Source organism: Penicillium longicatenatum (genome assembly GCF_028827895.1).
Source record: "Penicillium longicatenatum strain IBT 33135 chromosome Unknown contig_2_segment0_segment0, whole genome shotgun sequence".
Taxonomy (NCBI): Eukaryota; Fungi; Ascomycota; class Eurotiomycetes; order Eurotiales; family Aspergillaceae; genus Penicillium; species Penicillium longicatenatum.
The window spans coordinates 1,134,758-1,153,815 of NW_026643120.1; the positions used below are offsets into that span (position 1 = coordinate 1,134,758).

Below are 19,058 nucleotides of genomic sequence, written 5' to 3' on the forward strand. Positions count from 1 at the left end.
GGTCCATGAGCTAATGCGGGCCCTCTAGACCCTTTGATGGCAAGGCTACGGAAGCGGGATTTCTGGGTTACAGGATTGGTTGGGATTGACAAGGATCTACGTGTGTGCTACAAGGGAATTTATGAGATTTAGACGATAAGGGATGCCTAAATATAATTTTTGATTGAATCAGTGGAGAGACAAACGACTCTAACTTGGTGATATTAAAAAAAAAAATCCATGGGTTTGATTGGGTTGCGGACTACTGAGCCACTTCCGGTTGACAGGTTTGGCCACGAGGCGGTCATCCCGGGTTTAATTGGAAGCGCTAAGAGTGAAACGACCGCCTCAGGCCTAGTAATCACCGGTCGCACGCTAACAATGACAGGTCCAGTGTGAACTATGTGATAGCTAAGCTTGCCCAGTATCCGCCACCCGGAGCCAAATGCAATAACGAGGTTCTCATCACGATTTGTTCCTGCTTTAGGGGTCCAGATTTGTTACAGATTCAGGTTTGAGGCTGTCGTGCCTGAAACATGGCCAATGGTTTCAGTCACAGTTGTGGAGCACACTAATGCCCCGGTCAAGCACTGGGGGCCGGACCCACTTGTTACCGAGCGACCAACATCTGTATCGCTCGATCTGTCATAGCGCAGCGCAGGCGACAGGCAGAATCATTTCACAATCAAATATACGGTAGCGCTCGAGGGAAAATGCTCGCTCTTTATCGTTCATACTTGAAGAAAGATGTGAGATGTTTATCGTTTGCAAGAAGAACAAACACAACGCGCATCACTGAAATTCAAGGCCCGCCAATTTTTCCGCAGCCATTTACCCTTGGGCACAGTCAGCTCTTGTAGCTGCTGATCCATCGCATCGGCATATGGATCTGAAACCCCCAGGGCAAGCTTAATTCGTCCAATGTGCCTACCAGTCATGAACAGTGCTTCCGATATTTCCCCGGGTTCTTGATCAGGATGGAGGATCATAATTTCTCGAAGACCGTTGAGACATGTGATGATACGTGAGATGCGTTCACGGACACAGCGAGACAGTTTGGAATTGATCTCATCGTATGTAAGAATTAGAGCAAGATTGACCGTGACGGTTTTCAGACACGTTGCTATCTCCCGGTAGTATCTTCTTTCATGAACCCAGATATTTGCTCTGTATCCATCTAATGCGCTCACGATATTTGCGCGGTGGCGGAAGAACCAGAGGGTACTTGGATCCATTTTGGTGTATTTACTTGAGACATGCTGGTAGTGTCAGGAAATAATCTAGTATCTATATAGTCTACACGCCCTGCATCAAGTTCTTTGAAAGCATCAGGAGAAGACAAAGTGCTTTATAATGGAATGACTATTTCGAGTTGGTGCATGCAAGCCTGTTTTGTGTTGGGATACAATTAGTCGACAAAGATTGAGCTAAGCCCAGAACAAAGATTCAACCTCCAGCTAAAAATAAGCCGCTTGGAACATTGAAACAAAGAGAACTATAATCAGCAAACCAATAAAGAGATTGAATTAATTCATCTAAAAATATGCGTGTTCAAGTCAAGCTTTCTGGGATCTGCATTACGTAATATGATCCACGGCATCGCACGGAACTCGATCGCAGGAATTTCGGCCGTAAGGGACTATAGCATTGAACGTCATCAAACCAATGGATAACTTCAATACTCACGCCAGCCCATATCCATACGATACAGCACGCGTGAGTGAACTGCTCAAACGCAAACGTCGTGTCCGTGGCATCAAATCTTGTTTTCCCTGTCGACACAGGAAAGTGAAATGCAGCGGTGACCTGCCCTGCGAGAGTTGTGTGTCGCGCGGGCACCCTGAGCTTTGTTGTGTGCCTAGCGAATCCGGTGGTAATTCACGTCCGACATCGACTATCCCTGGTCATTCTGTGCCCCAAGAGAGTCATCATGTCGCAAGGGAACCTGACGAGGCCGATGGTGACTGGCTACGGAGAGAACACGGCAGGAAGTATGTCACATACCCCATTACCATCAGAAATCCTTACTCATCTCTTCCTAGTACTAGACCTGCAATCGGCAACGAGCATGAAAATGAGTCTACTGCAGACCATACTATTGGCATTGATCTCATGATCAAACGATTGGAAGGTATAGAAGAACAAATTTCTTCTCTGAAAGCCGAGCTTCAACAAACCCATGCTGGCACCAGTATAAACACTGATCTCAACTCCCATGAAATTCGAACATCGAATTCACGAATCAACCCGCACATGACTAAGAATCTCGCCCCTGGATTATCAGGGAAGAATTTTGTGGAAGACGCCACAGGGGCAACCATATTCCTGGGCAGCCATTCTGATCCGCCCGCAGCATTGGGATGTCGAAATGCACCCGGGGATGGGATTTTGTCTGATGACTTGTTCTTGGATCAGATTGCACCTCGAATGTATCCATTTACGAGCATGTGGGGACCAGATGCTGGTGCGGCGGATATCTGTCGGACTTTGCCGGACGACTCAGATGTTATTCGGTATGTGACTCAAACAATGCATTAAGTTTATTCAGAAGAACCTCGTGTTAGGTATTGATGGAACACTAATTATTGCAGATATTCTCAAATTTATCAAACAACGGTCTACCCTTTCTACCCGGCGCTGGTGACACTCGAGCAATTCAATTCTTCGCTCTTCGCATTCCTTGACCGGCGAGCAGAGCTCCAACAAAGCAATGAAACATCAAAGCTCGACGATTCGGATACCTCTTGGCTAGCATTATTATTCGCGGTGTTAGCGTGTGGTGTTCAATTCTCGAATGACCCAATCAAAGAACGGGATCTATTGTCCAAGGTTTTCAGTATGATCCTCAAACTCTCAGTCTATTCACAGAAACACTGGTCGTATAGGCTAACGAATACTGGTATCAGTCTGTTCATCTTTCCAGTGCCTTCGCATTTCAAACTTCTTCAACAATACCGACATGGATCAGATCCAGGCTATGGCATTGATAGGTCATTGTATCCGCAACAATCTTGACACAAATAGTGCTTGGATTCTACTGGGTAAGTACCAGACTCAAGTGACAAGATGTCCCTCGCTTATAGGTTACAGGTTCAACAATGCGCTTGGCACAGAGTATCGGACTCCACGAAGAAACAATCGAACCAGACTCGCCAAATGCAGCTCATCAATTTCAAAGAAAGCGACTCTGGTATATCCCACCTCTAAAATGCCCAATTTATTCATCCAACTGACAAAAGTAGGTGGGTCCTCCTCTGGCAAGACACTTTTCTCTCCTTCACATACGACAGACCCCCAAGTACCATAAAATCAAGCGAAAACCTTCCCTACGACTCCTCAAATGAAGCACCGGGTACCCACTCATTCGCCGACTCAATAATGACATTATGTCAAATCATGCTCGAACGGGCCCAAAAAGACGAAGTCGGATCCATTAGGACCATAATGGGCTACAAGCACCGCATAGAACGCATTCTAGACGAGGACTTCGCCGCACCATATCTCCGCAACAAGGCTCGTTGCCGAACCCTCCAGCAACATCTTGAGCGACTAGCACTCCAAGTTCATTATTCATATGTCATTATGAGGTTGTGCCGATTGGCTCTGGATATACCGGATCCAATTCCGAATGATACTAAGGCATTAAAACAGGAGTGTGCAAGGCGTGCTTCAGATGCGGTTGAAGCTTTCCTGGAGGTGCATCGTCTTTCGTCGATGGTTTGTCGGTCGTGGGCATTTGTGCACAATGCCGTGAGTTGTGCTTTTACGTTGAAGAATCTGGGGCCTGAAGTGTTTCCTTTGGATGCGGAGCTGCTTATTACGCGGTTGGTGGTTGTTTTGGAGAGTGAGGAAAGTTTATCTTCGTGGGTGGATAGTGATACTAATGTGCGTTATTACGGGCCTTATTCGAGGGCTTTGCGGGCTTTGAAGGAATTCGTCAGTTAGAAAATTCAATGGGACTTGCTTGTTTGATACATAGTCGTGTGACTGTGCCACCCCGGCCTATAAACAGCGCTTCTGTACTTGGATGTTTCTCTTTACTTGCGTATCACACATCCCATGGGCAATGATCCTCTGCTTCATATTATATCTATATACTTTCACGGTAGAGAGTCTTACCACCCGATGAGCACTGAGCATTTAGTCACCCAACAGGTGATGTGGCAAGGAAATGCATACTACGCCATGTGAATCAAGGCCCCGAAGCTCACATTGTTGACCTACTCCTGCTTGGAGCGCTGGTGGACGAACATGTCAAATAGTTTTATTGAAATATTCCATTGAATCATAAGCATAGTTATTGATAAAAAAACAATCGGTCTAATTCTATTTTTACTACTATACACTGCAGTCTATACTTAAAAAGAAAACATAACAGAGAAAAAGCCGCGCTATACAGTAGCCGGAGCTCTTCTCTTAGCCCTCACATAAAAGTTCAAAGGCCGAATCAGCTGGAACTCCGGATCATACTCAACAGCCTCCAACCCTTCCCGGAAAAACTCATACCTCGAAACAAGTTCCGATAAAAGGATCTTAACTTCTAATAACGCAAAGTTGAACCCAATACAGCCCCGCGGCCCAGTAGCAAAAGGAACATAGGCGCATCGATGCATATTCTTAGTTTCATCTCCAGCCCAACGATCAGCATCAAAACGGAAGGGATCACGCCAGACCTCCGGGTTTGTATGGATGGCATATAGAGCCGGGACGATAACGCTATCAGGAGGCAGGCGATAACCACCCGGTAAGACGACGTCGGTCTTGGTAGTCCGACCAGGCTGGAAGGAGGCATTGTGTAGACGCTGTGTTTCCTTCACGAAACAATCAAGATATGGCAGATTGTGCGCGAGCTCGGGGGTCCATTCAACGGGTTTCTCGGCATTGGCAATACCCCTCTCACACAATTCTTCGTAAAGGCGATCCTGGGTGCCCTCGTAGTTGACAAGGCAGTAAAGGAGCCAGGACATCAGGGCGGAAGTGGTTGTGAATCCGGCTCCGGTGACGATAAGCATGTTGGCTAGGACCAGACCTTCAGGGAATTTGTTTCCACCTTCGTCGACAGTGTTCAGGAGGTAGTCAACCACACAAGAAGCGTTAACTGCTGCATCGGCCATGGGCATTCCAGCTATTTCGGAGCCCTTGACTCGGTCGATCTGCTCTTGGAGGAGGGTGTAGATAGTGCGCTGAACAGTCTTAAGACGTGCTGGATCACCGAATGGAAGATGGCGGTACCATTCACCTCGAGCCGTAATCTTCTTGTTGAGTGAGAGCAGACTGGCGATATTGGTAACAATCGGATGCAATGGTGAATCAACATCTTTGAAGTGTTCAAAGTCAGTACCTAGAGAAAATTTCCCAATAGTCTGCGATGCCAGCTTCACCATATACTGGTAAGCATTCCAAGATTGATCGCGAGAATCAAGCTCATCGAAGACAGCGAACGACTTGCGAACGCACTCTTGCATTAAAGGCGTATAATGGCGCACAGCCTTGGGACCCATCGCTGGCGGGAGGAACTTGTGTGCCAGTCTCCAATTCTCTGTTTCTGTATCTCCGATGAAGATCGCCGTGTTGTCCTTTACACCCCAGAGTGGGTGGCTCTCGTTGATCTTCTTCGTCATGTATACGGATTCCGACAGCGCCACTGCTGCTACCTCGGGACTGTCGGTGAGGTATATTGTCTTTCCCATGTTGGTCGTCTTGATGACATGGCCATATTTGCGGAATAGACGGTAGTGGTTTCCGAGGTGATCGGGGAATATTTCGTAATAGCTGCCCACTAGTGGCAGACCTTCGGGGCCCTGGGGAGTTTGGACGGCGTTGCCGTCGACGCGGAGGCCGATAGGTGAGTCGAGTGAGGAGGGTGTTTTGGTCAACTCGTCTACCGTGGTGATTTCCTGGCCATCTTTGGAATTGTGGAGGGTCAGACCTGAAAGGAGTTAGCGATGGAATGTTCACACCAATGTTGGAGTCAATCCATACCTAGTGCTTGTACCACATGGAACACCGCTCCCACGGCACGCTTGACATCCTCTAGTTTCCACCTGGAATCAAACTCCACGGACTGTGCAGTTGAAAGCTCATCTCCGATCAGGTAGAAAACGGAAGTGATGTTTTGTGATTGTTCAAGCGGAATAGGCATGATGGCTGGTTGAGTCCTGATTCTACACCTGGGCAGATCTTTGGCTGTTGGGCATGCTGCACTTAAGTATCTACAGCATACCAATTATCAGCTCGCCATTTCCTGGATTATGCAAAGTCTTTCCAATTATCCAGAAGCAGTGGAGTAATTATCGAACCCACTTTGGCAATGAGACGAGTAATGTACTTTGTTTCCGAGCCTCGGACGAACTTCGCACGAGAACCGGCAAGTGGGTCTCTTGACAATGCGCCGATTGCAACAAAGCCGGTTGGCTCTTTTGCTTGATTCTCTTCTGCCACTCGGTAATCAGCGGACCTCCAGCGGGATAATTTGTGCCAAGGTGGGTTTTGGCTGCCGAATGGGTCCGAAATGGTCGAATTCAGACCTGTGTATTCTAATACATTGTTTCTATATATACCCATCACTTGCCAGAATGTGAGAAAAATCGAATCCCATCAAAGTTCACCATGTATACCCTTGAGGAAGTGCAGAAGCATAACAAAGCAGACGATCTCTGGATCATTCTGCATAACAAAGTCTATGATGTTACAAAGTACATCGAAGATCATCCTGGTGGCAGCGCCATTCTGATTGAAGTTGCCGGTACCGATGCTACTGAGGCCTTTGAGGAGACTGGTCATTCAGACGAGGCGCGGGACGAGCTGGCCAGATACCATGTTGGAGATTTGCCTTCGGAAGTAAGTCATGACTTGAAATTTGGAGAAGCTTAATTTCCCTCAAACTAAATTAGCCTAGGAGCATGCCGAAACCGTGGAGGTCTATCGTCCGAACTTTGAGCAGGTTGCTCAATCAGCTGTCGTGACAGTCAAAAAATCCTCATCTAGCCGACTAGGTGCTTTGGTTCGCGCCGTGATCAAGCTCAGTCTCACTGGCGCGTTGGGGACGGTGGCTGTAATTGGTTATCGCCAAGGATGGGGTCCATTACTTCAACCGTTAAAAAAGCTGTCCAGCCACGCTCTGACGGTACTCTCTAACGGCCAAAATGCCAATGGTCAATTCTGGACTGGGTTTGGAATTGCCAGTTTAGGACAACTATCCCTTACAGTGGGATTGACAATGTGGATTTCCACCAAGCTCGATGTCCAGCAAGAATTCACCCACTACTCTCCACGCCGCACATCCAGAATGGATCATATCATCCTCAGCAAACGACTCCCCTTATCGACTAAGAGGGCAGCGCTCGCAAAAAAGCAAAGCTTGCCACCCCTTGAGCCACGTACTTGGAAGAACTTCCCTCTCATCCGCAAAGATACCGTCTCGCCCAATGTCTACCGCTTCGTCTTCGGTCTTCCCCACGAAAACGATATTCTAGGCCTCCCGACCGGTCAACACATTGCGCTTCGGGCCAACATCAACGGTGAAAACGTTTCCCGCTCCTATACACCGGTCTCAAACAACACAGACCTAGGCCGCATCGAGCTCCTGGTGAAAGTCTACCCACAAGGCAAAATGACCAAGCACCTGGAGAGCATGAAGATCGGCGACATGATTGAGATCCGGGGTCCTAAGGGTGCAATGCAGTACACGACCTCGTATGCGAAACACATTGGCATGATCGCAGGTGGTACCGGGATCACACCTATGTACCAGCTCATCCGGGCAATCTGTGACGATGAAACGGACTCCACGCAAATCAGTCTGCTGTATGCGAACAACACAGAGGAAGACATCCTGTTGCGACAGGAGCTCGACGCCTTTGCGAAGAATTATCCGAACAAATTTCAGGTACAGTATGTTCTTTCACAGGCCGCGGAGGGATGGAAGGGACATCGGGGATTCGTTTCTCAGGATTTGATTCAGAAGTATCTTGCGCCGGCAGATCAAAGCAATAAGATGTTGCTTTGTGGGCCACCGCCTATGATCAACGCTATGAAAAAGGTCCTCGTTGGGCTTGGGTGGAAGGAACCGGGTGTTTTGTCTAAGGCTACTGATCAAGTGTTTTTGTTTTAGAATGCTGTTGATAGATTGTATGAATATTTTGAGCTAGGAAAATATAGAAATAGACCTGCAGTTCCACACTTTCAAAAATTTAGAAGTCACGCATGCTTTATTCTTGTGACCTGTTCAGACTTGACGTAGCCCCACAGTTTCATGGATATGCATACCTTCAAGATCCGCCTCAGCAGGCCCGAAACAGAATACTGATTTCCTTAAAACGAATCAAAAGGTAGTGAGAAAGAAGACTTTGAAAAAAGAAAGGAGTAATAAGTGCAAAACAACAAAAAACAAAAATTCAAGATCCAGGCGCAAGCCTAGAATCACTGTAGAGAGCAAGATATTATGACCTCCCTTGGGTGTATTCCTTCTGTCTTTTTTTTTTTTTTTTTTTTTTTTTCTCATCGGGAGCGCCTCCTAAGGTTCTCGCGCTTCCTATACACTTAAGAATTTCTTACAATTATGATCAGTCATAGCACAAAATTTCCTAACCAGGGTAATCAGGTATTCGATTTTATCGGCAAAGGTCCTGCATAAGAAAATCGCCTCACAACAATGAATTTCTCATATCAAGCCCGTGCCGATCTTAAGGTTAAAGGCTCCACATCGGCCACCCGAGCTTCATCGGATCCACCAGTCGCCGTTGCCCGTCCGAACAGAGTCCGAACCGTCTCCGTACCGAGTCCGAGATAGGGACCGAAGCTGTACAACGCGACGGCTGTGGGACCTCATCATTCATCTGCATTCCATTGCCTTGGAAAGCTTGATTTATGCGTGGCTTGATACAGTAAGACCCGGTTATGACGGATCAATTTATACAGGCATCTTTACTCATTATGAATTATGCCCACTTTTTTCCCGGTGGGACTACTCATCCCTGAGAAAGCTCATTGATTTCATTTTGTTGGAGAATGTTTCATTGCAGAAGGGTATGCATATGCCACATATGCTTTAAGCAATGGCGAGACTGCAGTATTTTTAAATATAAGCTTAATGTATAACTTTACGATGTGTGGGTGTCCCAGAACGTTGACAGACGTGTGATGAATATGGCGAGACCTTCTGGGGCGGAGCCTACCCGTTATTTCCGAATAATTCGATATGTAGCCATCTTCGTCATAACAGGTTTTCTTTGTCCGTTTTTAAAGTTTGTCGATCCCTCATTCGGGAAAATTAATGCACAAAGTCTGATTAAGTCTTATTCTCGATGCCGGCTTCCCGATGGTGGAGCACAATGTTTCTCACTCATGGGCCTTTTCCACGGTACACTGGATAAAGAGCAGTTTGTCTGGGATAGTATATAAGACTGCATCGTTTCGTCTCGGTGTACCTGTTGGCTATTTGACTATCCACACAACATACTCCCTTCGTCAACTCTACATACCTCACGAACCCGAGCAAGATGATCAATGCCAGAACCGACCGACCCGTCACCATCTTAGGTGCCGGAGTCCTTGGCCGTCGCATTGGATGCATCTTTGTCGCAGCTGGCTACAATGTTCATATTCGTGATCCGTCAACAGAAGCCCTCAACGCCGCAATGGAATACATCGACGCACACAAGGAGGAATATTCACTCCTGCCTCGTGTTAACAATGAGAAGAAAGAAGCCAGACATGCCGGTCAGGTGGGAAACAAAAGTTCTTTCGGTACCTGCAAGACATTCGCTGATATTGGGCCTGCCGTCTCCAATGCGTGGCTCGTGATCGAAGCTGTTCCCGAGAAGCTCGATTTGAAGATTGAGACGCTCGCTGAAGTTGATGCTAAGTCACCTGCGGATTGTATCATCGGGTCGAATAGCTCGTCATTCAAGTCCAGCTTGATGGTGGCTAAAGTTTCTCCTTCTCGTCAACATCGGGTCCTCAATATTCACTTTACTATGCCTCCTGATATTTTGACTGTGGAGTTGATGACCTGTGGCCAAACGGACTGGGAGGTCCTCACTTATCTGAAGGATGTGCTGGGAGAGTGTGGGACGTTGCCCGTGATAGCTCGACGGGAATCGACTGGGTATGTTATTTCCAGAGTTTTGTCTTTCCTTACTTCGAACCCTAGACTGACAAAATTACTCGCAAAGCTTCATCTTCAATCGCCTCTGGGCTGCGGTCAAGCGCGAAATTCTCCACATCCTCTCTGACGGCGTCAGTGATCCAGCCGAAATTGACCTTCTATGGGAAAGCATGTTCAAGAACGGGCCCTTGCCTTGTCAACTTATGGACCGGGTTGGATTGGATACCGTTGCTTTCATTGAGGAAAACTATATCAAGGAACGTGGGCTGGAACGTGAGCCTACGGTGGATTGGTTGAAGAGAGAATATCTCGATCAAGGGCGTCTCGGCAACAAGAGCGATAAGGGTGGATTATATCCACCGACAACATCCGCAGAGACCACTCGGTCTCCTGAGAAGGATATCTATCTTCTTGACGTTGGGCTTGGTGCCAATGCACCCGATGTGTCAAACGTAAACACAAATGGCAAGATCCTCCGCTTCAACCAAACCACGCGAAAACTCACGCCTATCATTACTGGAGAAAATTTGCCTGATGGAATAGATGTTTCTGAGTCTACTCAACGGATCTTCTGGACGAACATGGGCCACAGCCTAGCTTCCCGCGACGGATCAGTCTGGTCTGCGAACCTGGGCGGCAGTGACAAGAAGTGCCTGGTACCAGTCGGAAACGTGCACACGCCAAAGCAGCTTGTAGCCTGTGAGGCCCGCAAACAAGTGTATTTCTGCGACCGGGAAGGCCAAGGCGTTCATCGTTGCGACTACGATGGAAAGAACCATGAGATCCTCGTCCAGCGACGTGAGGTGCCCGGCACCTCAAAAGCAGACAGAATGTTACTATGGTGTGTCGGAATTGCTGTCGATGCTGAACGTGGTTTGATTTACTGGACTCAGAAGGGGGATAGCAAGGCATCCCGGGGCCGCATCTTCTGTGCGAGTCTCGATATTCCGGCTGGCGAGACAGCAGAGAACAGAACAGACATCAGGTGTATCATGGAGGGTCTTCCTGAGCCAATTGATATTGAACTCGACAATGTGACTCAAACACTCTACTGGACAGATCGTGGTGAGCACCCGACTGGATGCGCGGTTTATCGTGCTTATGTTGGTGGCGAAAGTGCGGTTATCCAGAAAGAGATCTTGGCGCGTCACTTCCACGAGCCCATTGGACTTAAGTTGAACAAGGAGAAGAACGTTGTTTATGTCACAGATCTTGGAGGAAGTTTGTACTCCATCCCATTGGAAGGTGGGCTGAAGACGGAGTTGTTGCGCAATGATGGATGCTACACGGGGATTACTTTGATTTAAACCGAACATGTACTTTACATAAATATAGAAATTAGATTGCATCAATATTGATAGAACGATCGACTGCGATATAAGCCTTGGAAGTCTGTCGACACCCAACAACTTTGACCAAGCATCAGTGGATTGTGAGAGTTTAGTCAACCTTGGATGACAAGAATTGTTGAAGATTCTAATAAGATGAGGTGATTATTTAGGTCAAATACAGAGACCTTAGCATTTCCCCTTGACCAACAGAACCGATACATCGTGGCTATTCAGAGAAACACTGTGCTTCTTGTGAACACATCCTAAGTTCTTACCAGACCAAGCATCAGTTACCCGGTACGAGTCATGACCTTTCAACTCAGGAATCTCATTCCAAACCGCAGTGCGAGTAGCAGTCGAGTCCTCACTATTGAGCATGAGAACCAACGTTCCCTTCATGGTCGACGAAGGACCAGACCAATACTCAGCAGGGTGCTCTGGATCAAAGGTCCAGTCAGGGTTGTACCCCCACTTGTAGGGATGAGCAGAACGACCGTAGACAGGATCTTGGTGGAAGTTGAGCAAGTATTTGTTTTTGATGGTGGCGAGATTATCAGCACTCAGTTCGTTGAGCTAGATGATAATTTAGTATAAATGGCAGTCCTGGGGATATAAGTTATGAGGAGCATACCGTCGTGCCGATAATCAAAGGAGACTTCATGATTGCCCACAGAGCAAAATGAGCTCGGTTTTCTTCCACCGTGAGATCACCATTTCCAACCTCCAACATATCCGGATCTGGATGACCCCAGAAATCAACGTAGTTCATTAAGAAGCTGTTCTCATTGGCTATTTGAGCGATACGAGACCACTTGGCTAGAGAAATGGTTAGTTTTCAATAGATATGAGAGAATCTTCCAATGCAGGTACTCGGATACATTGACAAAGACAAGATTTTCTTACCAGTAATGTCTCCCGACATACGCCATGAGTTTCCAGTCTTCATTCCCCAGGTGTTTACTGCGGCATTACCCCAGTCACACAGGGAGTACAAGATCGTCCGACTCTGCTCGAGCAGGGCATCACGCATCCGATCATATCGTATGGACGTGTTAGACTTGGACCAGTCATATTCAGGAGGTGCTGGATCTGTGAGATCCGGACAAGTACCGTTGGGATTAGTCCCAATGTCACCGTCGGGAACGCATGCAGTATACTCGTCGTCCCAGTTGCTTGGAACGCCGCAGTTGTCATATTTCAAGTCTATTTCGTTAAAATCAGAACTATCTCAAATGTAGTCATTGCAACATACAGTCAATTCCCCAGTCTGAAAAGGCCTCTGCATCGACCTTCTCGTAGCCTAGACTGGCAGGATATCCCGCGCAGGTGGTCTCACCCGCACCTATGCACACGGTTAGCCTGTTCTAGAAGTGAGCGCTGCAAGAGGAAAACGTACTGCTGTAAATACCGATCTTCAACCCCATAGCGTGGACTTGGGAGGCAACACCGGAGATACCGTCGGGGAATGTCGTGGGATTCGGAATAATTCGCTGGGTTGTGGTATTGCGCTCTCCCACGACGGACCAGCAATCGTCAACTAATTAGAGTCACTTAGTCACAAGCTCACATTCAGTCTTTCTTAGAAGACTCACTGTTCACATATTCGTATCCAAGATCTTTAAGCCCTAATGAGACAATGTCATTTGCTGCGGTGAGGATGGCACTAGCATTGACATTGCAGCCAAAGGCATTCCAGGAATTCCAGCCTAAAGCAGGTAATCTCCCCTAGTGGTGATTATATCAGCATCGGCATGATTTGAAGAGTGAAAAGAGTAAATTGAACATACCACGCCATCTTTCCTTACAAGAGCATTTGTAGGAAGAACGGCTGCCAGCACAGCCAAAGTCAGTGTTGTCAACATAGTTGTGAAGAATGGAGCGGTTGTACCTAGAAGGCTTGTTGATGCATAATCAAAGCAATATATACAATATCGAAGTGCGGGGAATGTTTCACTGAATTCGCAACTTGGAGCAAACATGCATTAGTGACGAATAGGTACAAGATGCCGATCCCTGGGGTGGCGTTGCTGGACCCTTGGCATAGGCGGGTAATAAGGAGAATGTCCAATTTGGGACCGGAGTGCAACTACGCGGCGAATTTGAAAACATGACCAAGTGGCTGGAAAGCTTGACAAATGCACCTGTCCTGTACAAGTCATATAGAAGCCGATGTTTCCCCGCAATTTACCCGATCGTGAGTCAGTGCATGGAAACCTGGAGTGGAGAGAGATCGGCAGGGAAAGAGTGCTCAAGTGCTACAGTAGCAACGAAACAGGCGGTAAGCTTCAAAGGTCCCCGAGCGCACAGACATATGGGCTTACTAGCAGCCCTGAGATCATTTTCATCTATTTGTGCAAAGTTTTAGATCTTCATCTTGTGGCTTAATGGACCTAGATCATGGAAGCAGGCAGATATATGGAAGTATGCTTTGACATTAATGTAGACTAAAAGATACAAGATTTAGTGAGGAGAAATAATAAACAATGAATGCTATGAGCCACCTAGGCACACTTTGAGTCTCTAAAATGACCTACACCATTCAAAATACATTGACATCCGAACCACATGTGTTGAACCAAAGGGTTTTCAGACATGCAGAGTAGGCAGACGATAGACTGATGAGTTAAACAGTATTAATTCAGTGACCCATCTCCTTAATTTTTATTTTGTTTGGAAATTCCTGCTATCAGCACTAGGTCAAAAGGTATTGTGATTTACCAGGATCTAGACTCGAGACTAGGACGACTATCGGAACATGTGTGATGCTAACGCTTTAGTGCAGACGGCGCGTGGCTAGGGTCAAGTAGCCGCCCAGGTGGAAAACTGTCCGGAATGCTTGCTCAGCTTGATCCTGAGAGGTGCCAAGAAAAACAATACCTTATGGATTTCTGACAAACAATGCCTCAAACGAGCTCATTGCTCAGCAGAAAGCCCTCCAGTCCAATGTCAAACGGTCCACCACTGGTTCACTCAGCATGCTTCTTCTAAATGCCGCTGGAGGAGGCGACACGTTTGCTATTGAGGCCAACCACAAGGTCTGTCACACTGGAAACCACTCCCCGTGGCACTACGCTGTGATATATTTCATTACCGATGTGTACATCACATTTTGGAAGAGCGATGCATTCAATGGCCACAAGGGTAGCTTTAACCCAGTCTGTGATCACTATGATGATCCTTCAGAAGTGTGTGTCTTCAACTTCAAGCCAAGGTCATTGCGACACCCGGCATATCCGGGGCGGGTCAGTTGGCGCGATAAGTATTGAGCGACCAGAATATGGGTGTTAGGCCAAATGAGCTCATTCTCCTCTACTGTACTTCATCCCGAACAACCCCTATGCCATATTAAAATGGGAAGGAAGCATCATGTGCCAGTTAAGTTTATTACTGTAATTCCGTGGGAAAGACCGTTCTAGAGGCACTGATGATGTTATTGAACTGGGCAGCTTGCTTCTGACCAAACCCAACCAGTCCTTCGTCAATGCCGTACCCAGGAGCGACAGAGCGCTACGCGTTTGATGCGCAAAGAAAGTTTTTAGGATACACCAGTAGCTTAGGTTTCATAATGAGCAAATTCTCTGCTGAAGGGATTTCTTCGAGTAGTGCAGGGAGGGTGGGGAGGAAAGAAAATAAGTCCATTTCAATTTGAAATAGAATATGGGTTTTCATTGAAAGGAAACTTCTCTGCAGTAAGTGTAAAATGATAGCTATGTTGCAGAGTCATCGAAGTGCTGGACTAGGTATCGAGGTTGATACGCATATAGAAAAGCGGGAATACTTCAAGTTTTGGTACCCTGGCAAGAAGCAAAACAACCTGTGACTGAATATGCACACGTGCAATGTGTATGAGAAGCGTGAATCTTGTATCTAGGCAGAACATATTGTACTTTTTGTTATTGAGTTGCTACACAGGTGTCTATGCATGTCTTTGCCAACAGCAAATCCTGGAATACACACAGAGCAGCGAGAAACCTAGTATACGCCTGCGCCCATGAATCTAGGTAGCCTCTTTCCACCATTAGGTTGCCACAGTATAATTCCAACCGCGCATAGGACCAGTGCAGTACGCATTTCCTGGGACGAGAAGTCCCGTACAGTTTGCAGACTGCAGGGAAGGATTAACCTGCAAGAACAAATTGCTTGTGATCTTGTCTTGGACACAAATCTGTGTACAAGAATCCCCAGCAGTGGCTGTATGCCATTTCCCACAATGCTCGGTGGTTCCGGCTGCAACAGTGGCATTATCTGGAGGGAGAACCACCCATGAGCCAATAGCCAGAGCTTTCCGTGCCCCAAGGATTGTAGGACGTAGACACTGGATCTGTCGCGTTGAAAAGCCCAGACTGAGGGGTTAGACACAAGACTTTTCCATAGGCCCAAGAAGTACTTTGAAGATTGGAACAGTATGTATCAATCCAGGGATTGACTTGGCGAAGAGGAATGATTCTCTTTGTGCTATTGTCGAACATGATTTCTGCGTTGGCCTCTTCAATACTACGACATGTGTCGTTCGATTTGAGGACATATGTGTGATCGCATGATAGGGGCAGACACAATTCTTGCCCAACAACGACCTGATTGCAATCGCGTATCTGATCCTGATTACCCATGTACAAGGCTGCAGACGCAACAGAGTAGTCCAGGGCAATAGATGTGCAGGTATCGCCATCCTTGGTTGTATAACATTGCACAACTACTGAATCAGGATTATTCGACATGGGCCAGCGGTCACACCACAGCAACTGGAACTCCAATTATTCGGATATTTGACAGTCTCGACTCAAAGATTAACCCCGCTCGATTAGTTAATACTGAAACTCACTTGAACTCGATGAAAGGAAGAGTATGTTACTATGATAAGCCTTCTCTTTGCAATTTTAATGCAGTAAAGAAAAAATCGCTAAATGGTTGATTATAGCTGTTCGCGGGGAAGCAGCCGCTTGGTGATGATACTTGGAGGAATCTAAACGTGGCAGATGAGAGAGCTGGACGGGCTGGGATCAATGAAATACGAATGGTACGCGAAGTCTCCTTCAATCATTTATTTATGTGCTAACTTCATTCGTTAAATTCAGGTTATATCTGTGTTCGAGTACTTGAACCAGCAGCTTGTTAACCGTCACCTTGTTGACACATATGGCGCGGCTAATTACGAATTGCGTGTGTTCCAAAAAGCAGTCAACAGTGTGTTCGAGCAAAGAGACTTCAGTGCGCCTAATCTGTTCAGAACTTTCATGACAAATTTCATGTCACGAATGGCTCAGTGGGCCTCCAATTGGCTTAATTCGCGTATTGATGAGCTACTTGTCACATGGCGAGCGGTGCAAAATGCAGCTACCCCGGGATCGCACGCATATCAGGTCGCAACAAACTACACGGGTGATCTGATGGAGCTCAGAGAGTTGGTTCGACTAAGAGTGATTTTTGACGAATCAATCTTCGTTTATATGCAGGCACCAGGTAGCTAGTTGCTTCAAGTTAGCTTTTAGCTGACAAAAAGGAGGGAAGTGGAGTATTTTCCAATGATATGACTAGTCTCCCCAATCCCACCTTGGCTGTTTGTCTTCATATCTGCAGATACTAGGAATTCAGTGTTTTGCCTCTGTCTTCCGGCTCATTAATACCCCATCGGCTCTTTCAAGGCTGGACTCGGGACCGTTCTCTAAACAGTAGCACCGATGATATAAAAGAGACCATCCCAAAGTATTTTCGACTGCTACTGACGGAGAAATCATTGATAATTCTAAGCTTCCAAGGTTGAACCTCTGAGATAAACTGCAGATACTATGTCGTAGTGTGAACTGCGGATATAATACGTCCCGTGCGGGTTGTGTAAAGATTCATGTAAATTACCCTCCTGTGTATTTTTCGGAAACCTTGGCGTTTCCGCAAAAACGCCCGTGGACCCTGTGAGACCTGCGTTTGTCGCGTATTCCAAGGTTGTACTAGGGCCAATAGCTTGAAAACCATGCATGGGTATAAAGACCGGTCGCATCCGCATATATTCCACGCTTTGGTTTCATAGGATCAACCTCGGAAATCCAGCCGTGGACGTGTACAACAACCTTGGAGACGTTGGCAAAGCTATCCCTTTCTGCCCACCATGGCCAAAACACTAGAAGAGTTTGCTCAATTAGAGCCTCTCTGGGACAAAGCAATCCAGCATCCAGCGGATATTTCGCCTGATGAAAAACACCAGCTGATGCAATGGCCGCCTTTAGAAGAGATGCAGGCCAACTCAACCAAATACTTGGGTATGTCACTTGAAAACTTGCTTCAAAAGGCAGCTACGGACCGTCAATCCCTCACATACGCGGAATGTCGTCTGATTCGCGATCATTTCCGCATTACGCCAACTCTTGACAAGGGTGATCGATTCGCGTGGCCGCAGATGCGACCTGATCTTTACGATAAGCTGAAACAGGCACAAGAAGCAGTTCTTCCACCAATAGAGCTTCAGGCCGTTCAAGCTGTGAATGAGGTATTTTCTCAGAAACAGTATGATGACTTGGAGGCAAGGCATGAAAAGCGAAAACAAGAACCATTCCCAGATCTGCAAGACTGGGTGCGAAGGATTGTCGTTCGAGAAGATGATAAGAGCTGGGGCTATGTCTTTTATCATCAGAAAGGAATGGCCAGACTGGATGAGTTTAAGGCGCTATTTACCGAGGTCCTTGAGATGTCTTTCTCTTTTAAGGGATATGAAGAGATACACGATCACAAATTCGCTCAATTTGTCCCATTCGAGGCCGATGAGAGTGACATCGGCCATTTACAGCAGTGAGTTTCCCTACATAATATTAAAGACATTGCTAACAATCAGCCAGAGACTTTCGTGATCGCCGCGAGAGGGGTGACTTAAAGCCCGGTGTTCTCAAAAATGTGTTCTTCTTGTTGACAGACGAGGCTCATTCAGCTTGTGGCACATATGGCCCAGATATGTACTATGGATGGATATGGGCAATTGATCCGGACTGGCCTCTGTCGGGGCCAGATGAGGATGGCTATGATGGCCGCCTCAAAATCAGCATCACCCAGATCTTTTACCGTTTCTACGAATTCATGTCTGATGGTTTCTCACTCAAAGAAATTTGGCAGGATTTCCATTACGTCAATGCTAACAAATTGTACCCAAGCTCTTGGCGGGAGCCAACTTCCTGGGCCATTACCCGACTTGAGAAATCCAAATGGCCATACAATTGATTTGATGCATGTGTGTCCTTGATGATTGTTATGTACATAGTACTAGATAGTGAGTATCATATAAACATTGAAAATGTGTGATCATCCGTACAAAATGTATTCTTCCTTCCGCCCATCTTTTCAGAGAAAAAGGCGCGTGGGGTGATATCCCATGTTGAAGGCCTGAGGCACCAAGGCCTCCCATATCGCAACCCTTTCTGACTGGAGTGCGCAACAGTGGCAGATCGAATTGGCTGTTATTCGGCGGTGTCGAAATGTATGGTGGGGAAGTCGGGCAATAAGCCATCGGTGAAGAAAACTTAGTTTGTGTACGATGCCCCAGTTCTAGTAGTGTTTCTTGGGGCAACAAATTTCTATTGATGGTAGGTACAAGTAGCGGGTCCACTTAGGAGAACAGGCCTCCTACATCATTCATTGCAAACTTCTCCATGAGGTGG

General features: G+C 46.8%; 10 protein-coding genes across 10 annotated transcripts; 6 read left to right on the plus strand and 4 right to left on the minus strand.

The window, feature by feature from the left end:
• Window positions 1–737: 737 nt before the first annotated feature.
• Window positions 738–1,214, minus strand: N7484_002950 (uncharacterized protein; the record flags this gene model as incomplete). Its single annotated transcript, XM_057113370.1, has 1 exon — window positions 738–1,214. One exon carries the CDS (start codon window positions 1,212–1,214, stop codon window positions 738–740), a length of 477 nt encoding a protein of 158 aa, XP_056973510.1.
• Window positions 1,215–1,644: 430 nt separating this feature from the next.
• Window positions 1,645–3,924, plus strand: N7484_002951 (Zn(II)2Cys6 transcription factor; the record flags this gene model as incomplete). The annotated part of the gene is made up of 5 exons (XM_057113371.1): window positions 1,645–2,492; window positions 2,571–2,815; window positions 2,886–3,020; window positions 3,070–3,169; window positions 3,222–3,924. The coding sequence occupies 5 exons, from the start codon at window positions 1,645–1,647 to the stop codon at window positions 3,922–3,924; spliced, it is 2,031 nt and encodes a 676-aa protein (XP_056973511.1).
• A 446-nt stretch (window positions 3,925–4,370) lies between these two features.
• On the minus strand, window positions 4,371–6,121 carry N7484_002952 (cytochrome P450; the record flags this gene model as incomplete). The annotated part of the gene is made up of 2 exons (XM_057113372.1): window positions 4,371–5,908; window positions 5,962–6,121. 2 exons carry the CDS (start codon window positions 6,119–6,121, stop codon window positions 4,371–4,373), a joined length of 1,698 nt encoding a protein of 565 aa, XP_056973512.1.
• Window positions 6,122–6,588: 467 nt separating this feature from the next.
• N7484_002953 (Cytochrome b5) lies at window positions 6,589–8,092 on the plus strand (the record flags this gene model as incomplete). Its single annotated transcript, XM_057113373.1, has 2 exons — window positions 6,589–6,819; window positions 6,878–8,092. 2 exons carry the CDS (start codon window positions 6,589–6,591, stop codon window positions 8,090–8,092), a joined length of 1,446 nt encoding a protein of 481 aa, XP_056973513.1.
• A 1,387-nt stretch (window positions 8,093–9,479) lies between these two features.
• On the plus strand, window positions 9,480–11,394 carry N7484_002954 (uncharacterized protein; the record flags this gene model as incomplete). Its single annotated transcript, XM_057113374.1, has 2 exons — window positions 9,480–10,087; window positions 10,155–11,394. 2 exons carry the CDS (start codon window positions 9,480–9,482, stop codon window positions 11,392–11,394), a joined length of 1,848 nt encoding a protein of 615 aa, XP_056973514.1.
• Window positions 11,395–11,604: 210 nt separating this feature from the next.
• N7484_002955 (glycoside hydrolase family 27 protein) lies at window positions 11,605–13,280 on the minus strand (the record flags this gene model as incomplete). The annotated part of the gene is made up of 7 exons (XM_057113375.1): window positions 11,605–11,991; window positions 12,050–12,234; window positions 12,322–12,621; window positions 12,671–12,760; window positions 12,815–12,955; window positions 13,011–13,143; window positions 13,206–13,280. The coding sequence occupies 7 exons, from the start codon at window positions 13,278–13,280 to the stop codon at window positions 11,605–11,607; spliced, it is 1,311 nt and encodes a 436-aa protein (XP_056973515.1).
• A 1,113-nt stretch (window positions 13,281–14,393) lies between these two features.
• N7484_002956 (uncharacterized protein) lies at window positions 14,394–14,684 on the plus strand (the record flags this gene model as incomplete). The annotated part of the gene is made up of 1 exon (XM_057113376.1): window positions 14,394–14,684. One exon carries the CDS (start codon window positions 14,394–14,396, stop codon window positions 14,682–14,684), a length of 291 nt encoding a protein of 96 aa, XP_056973516.1.
• A 752-nt stretch (window positions 14,685–15,436) lies between these two features.
• On the minus strand, window positions 15,437–16,160 carry N7484_002957 (LysM peptidoglycan-binding domain-containing protein; the record flags this gene model as incomplete). Its single annotated transcript, XM_057113377.1, has 2 exons — window positions 15,437–15,733; window positions 15,783–16,160. 2 exons carry the CDS (start codon window positions 16,158–16,160, stop codon window positions 15,437–15,439), a joined length of 675 nt encoding a protein of 224 aa, XP_056973517.1.
• An 89-nt stretch (window positions 16,161–16,249) lies between these two features.
• On the plus strand, window positions 16,250–16,886 carry N7484_002958 (uncharacterized protein; the record flags this gene model as incomplete). Its single annotated transcript, XM_057113378.1, has 3 exons — window positions 16,250–16,261; window positions 16,337–16,435; window positions 16,494–16,886. 3 exons carry the CDS (start codon window positions 16,250–16,252, stop codon window positions 16,884–16,886), a joined length of 504 nt encoding a protein of 167 aa, XP_056973518.1.
• Window positions 16,887–17,521: 635 nt separating this feature from the next.
• N7484_002959 (uncharacterized protein) lies at window positions 17,522–18,621 on the plus strand (the record flags this gene model as incomplete). Its single annotated transcript, XM_057113379.1, has 2 exons — window positions 17,522–18,198; window positions 18,246–18,621. The coding sequence occupies 2 exons, from the start codon at window positions 17,522–17,524 to the stop codon at window positions 18,619–18,621; spliced, it is 1,053 nt and encodes a 350-aa protein (XP_056973519.1).
• Window positions 18,622–19,058: the final 437 nt, after the last annotated feature.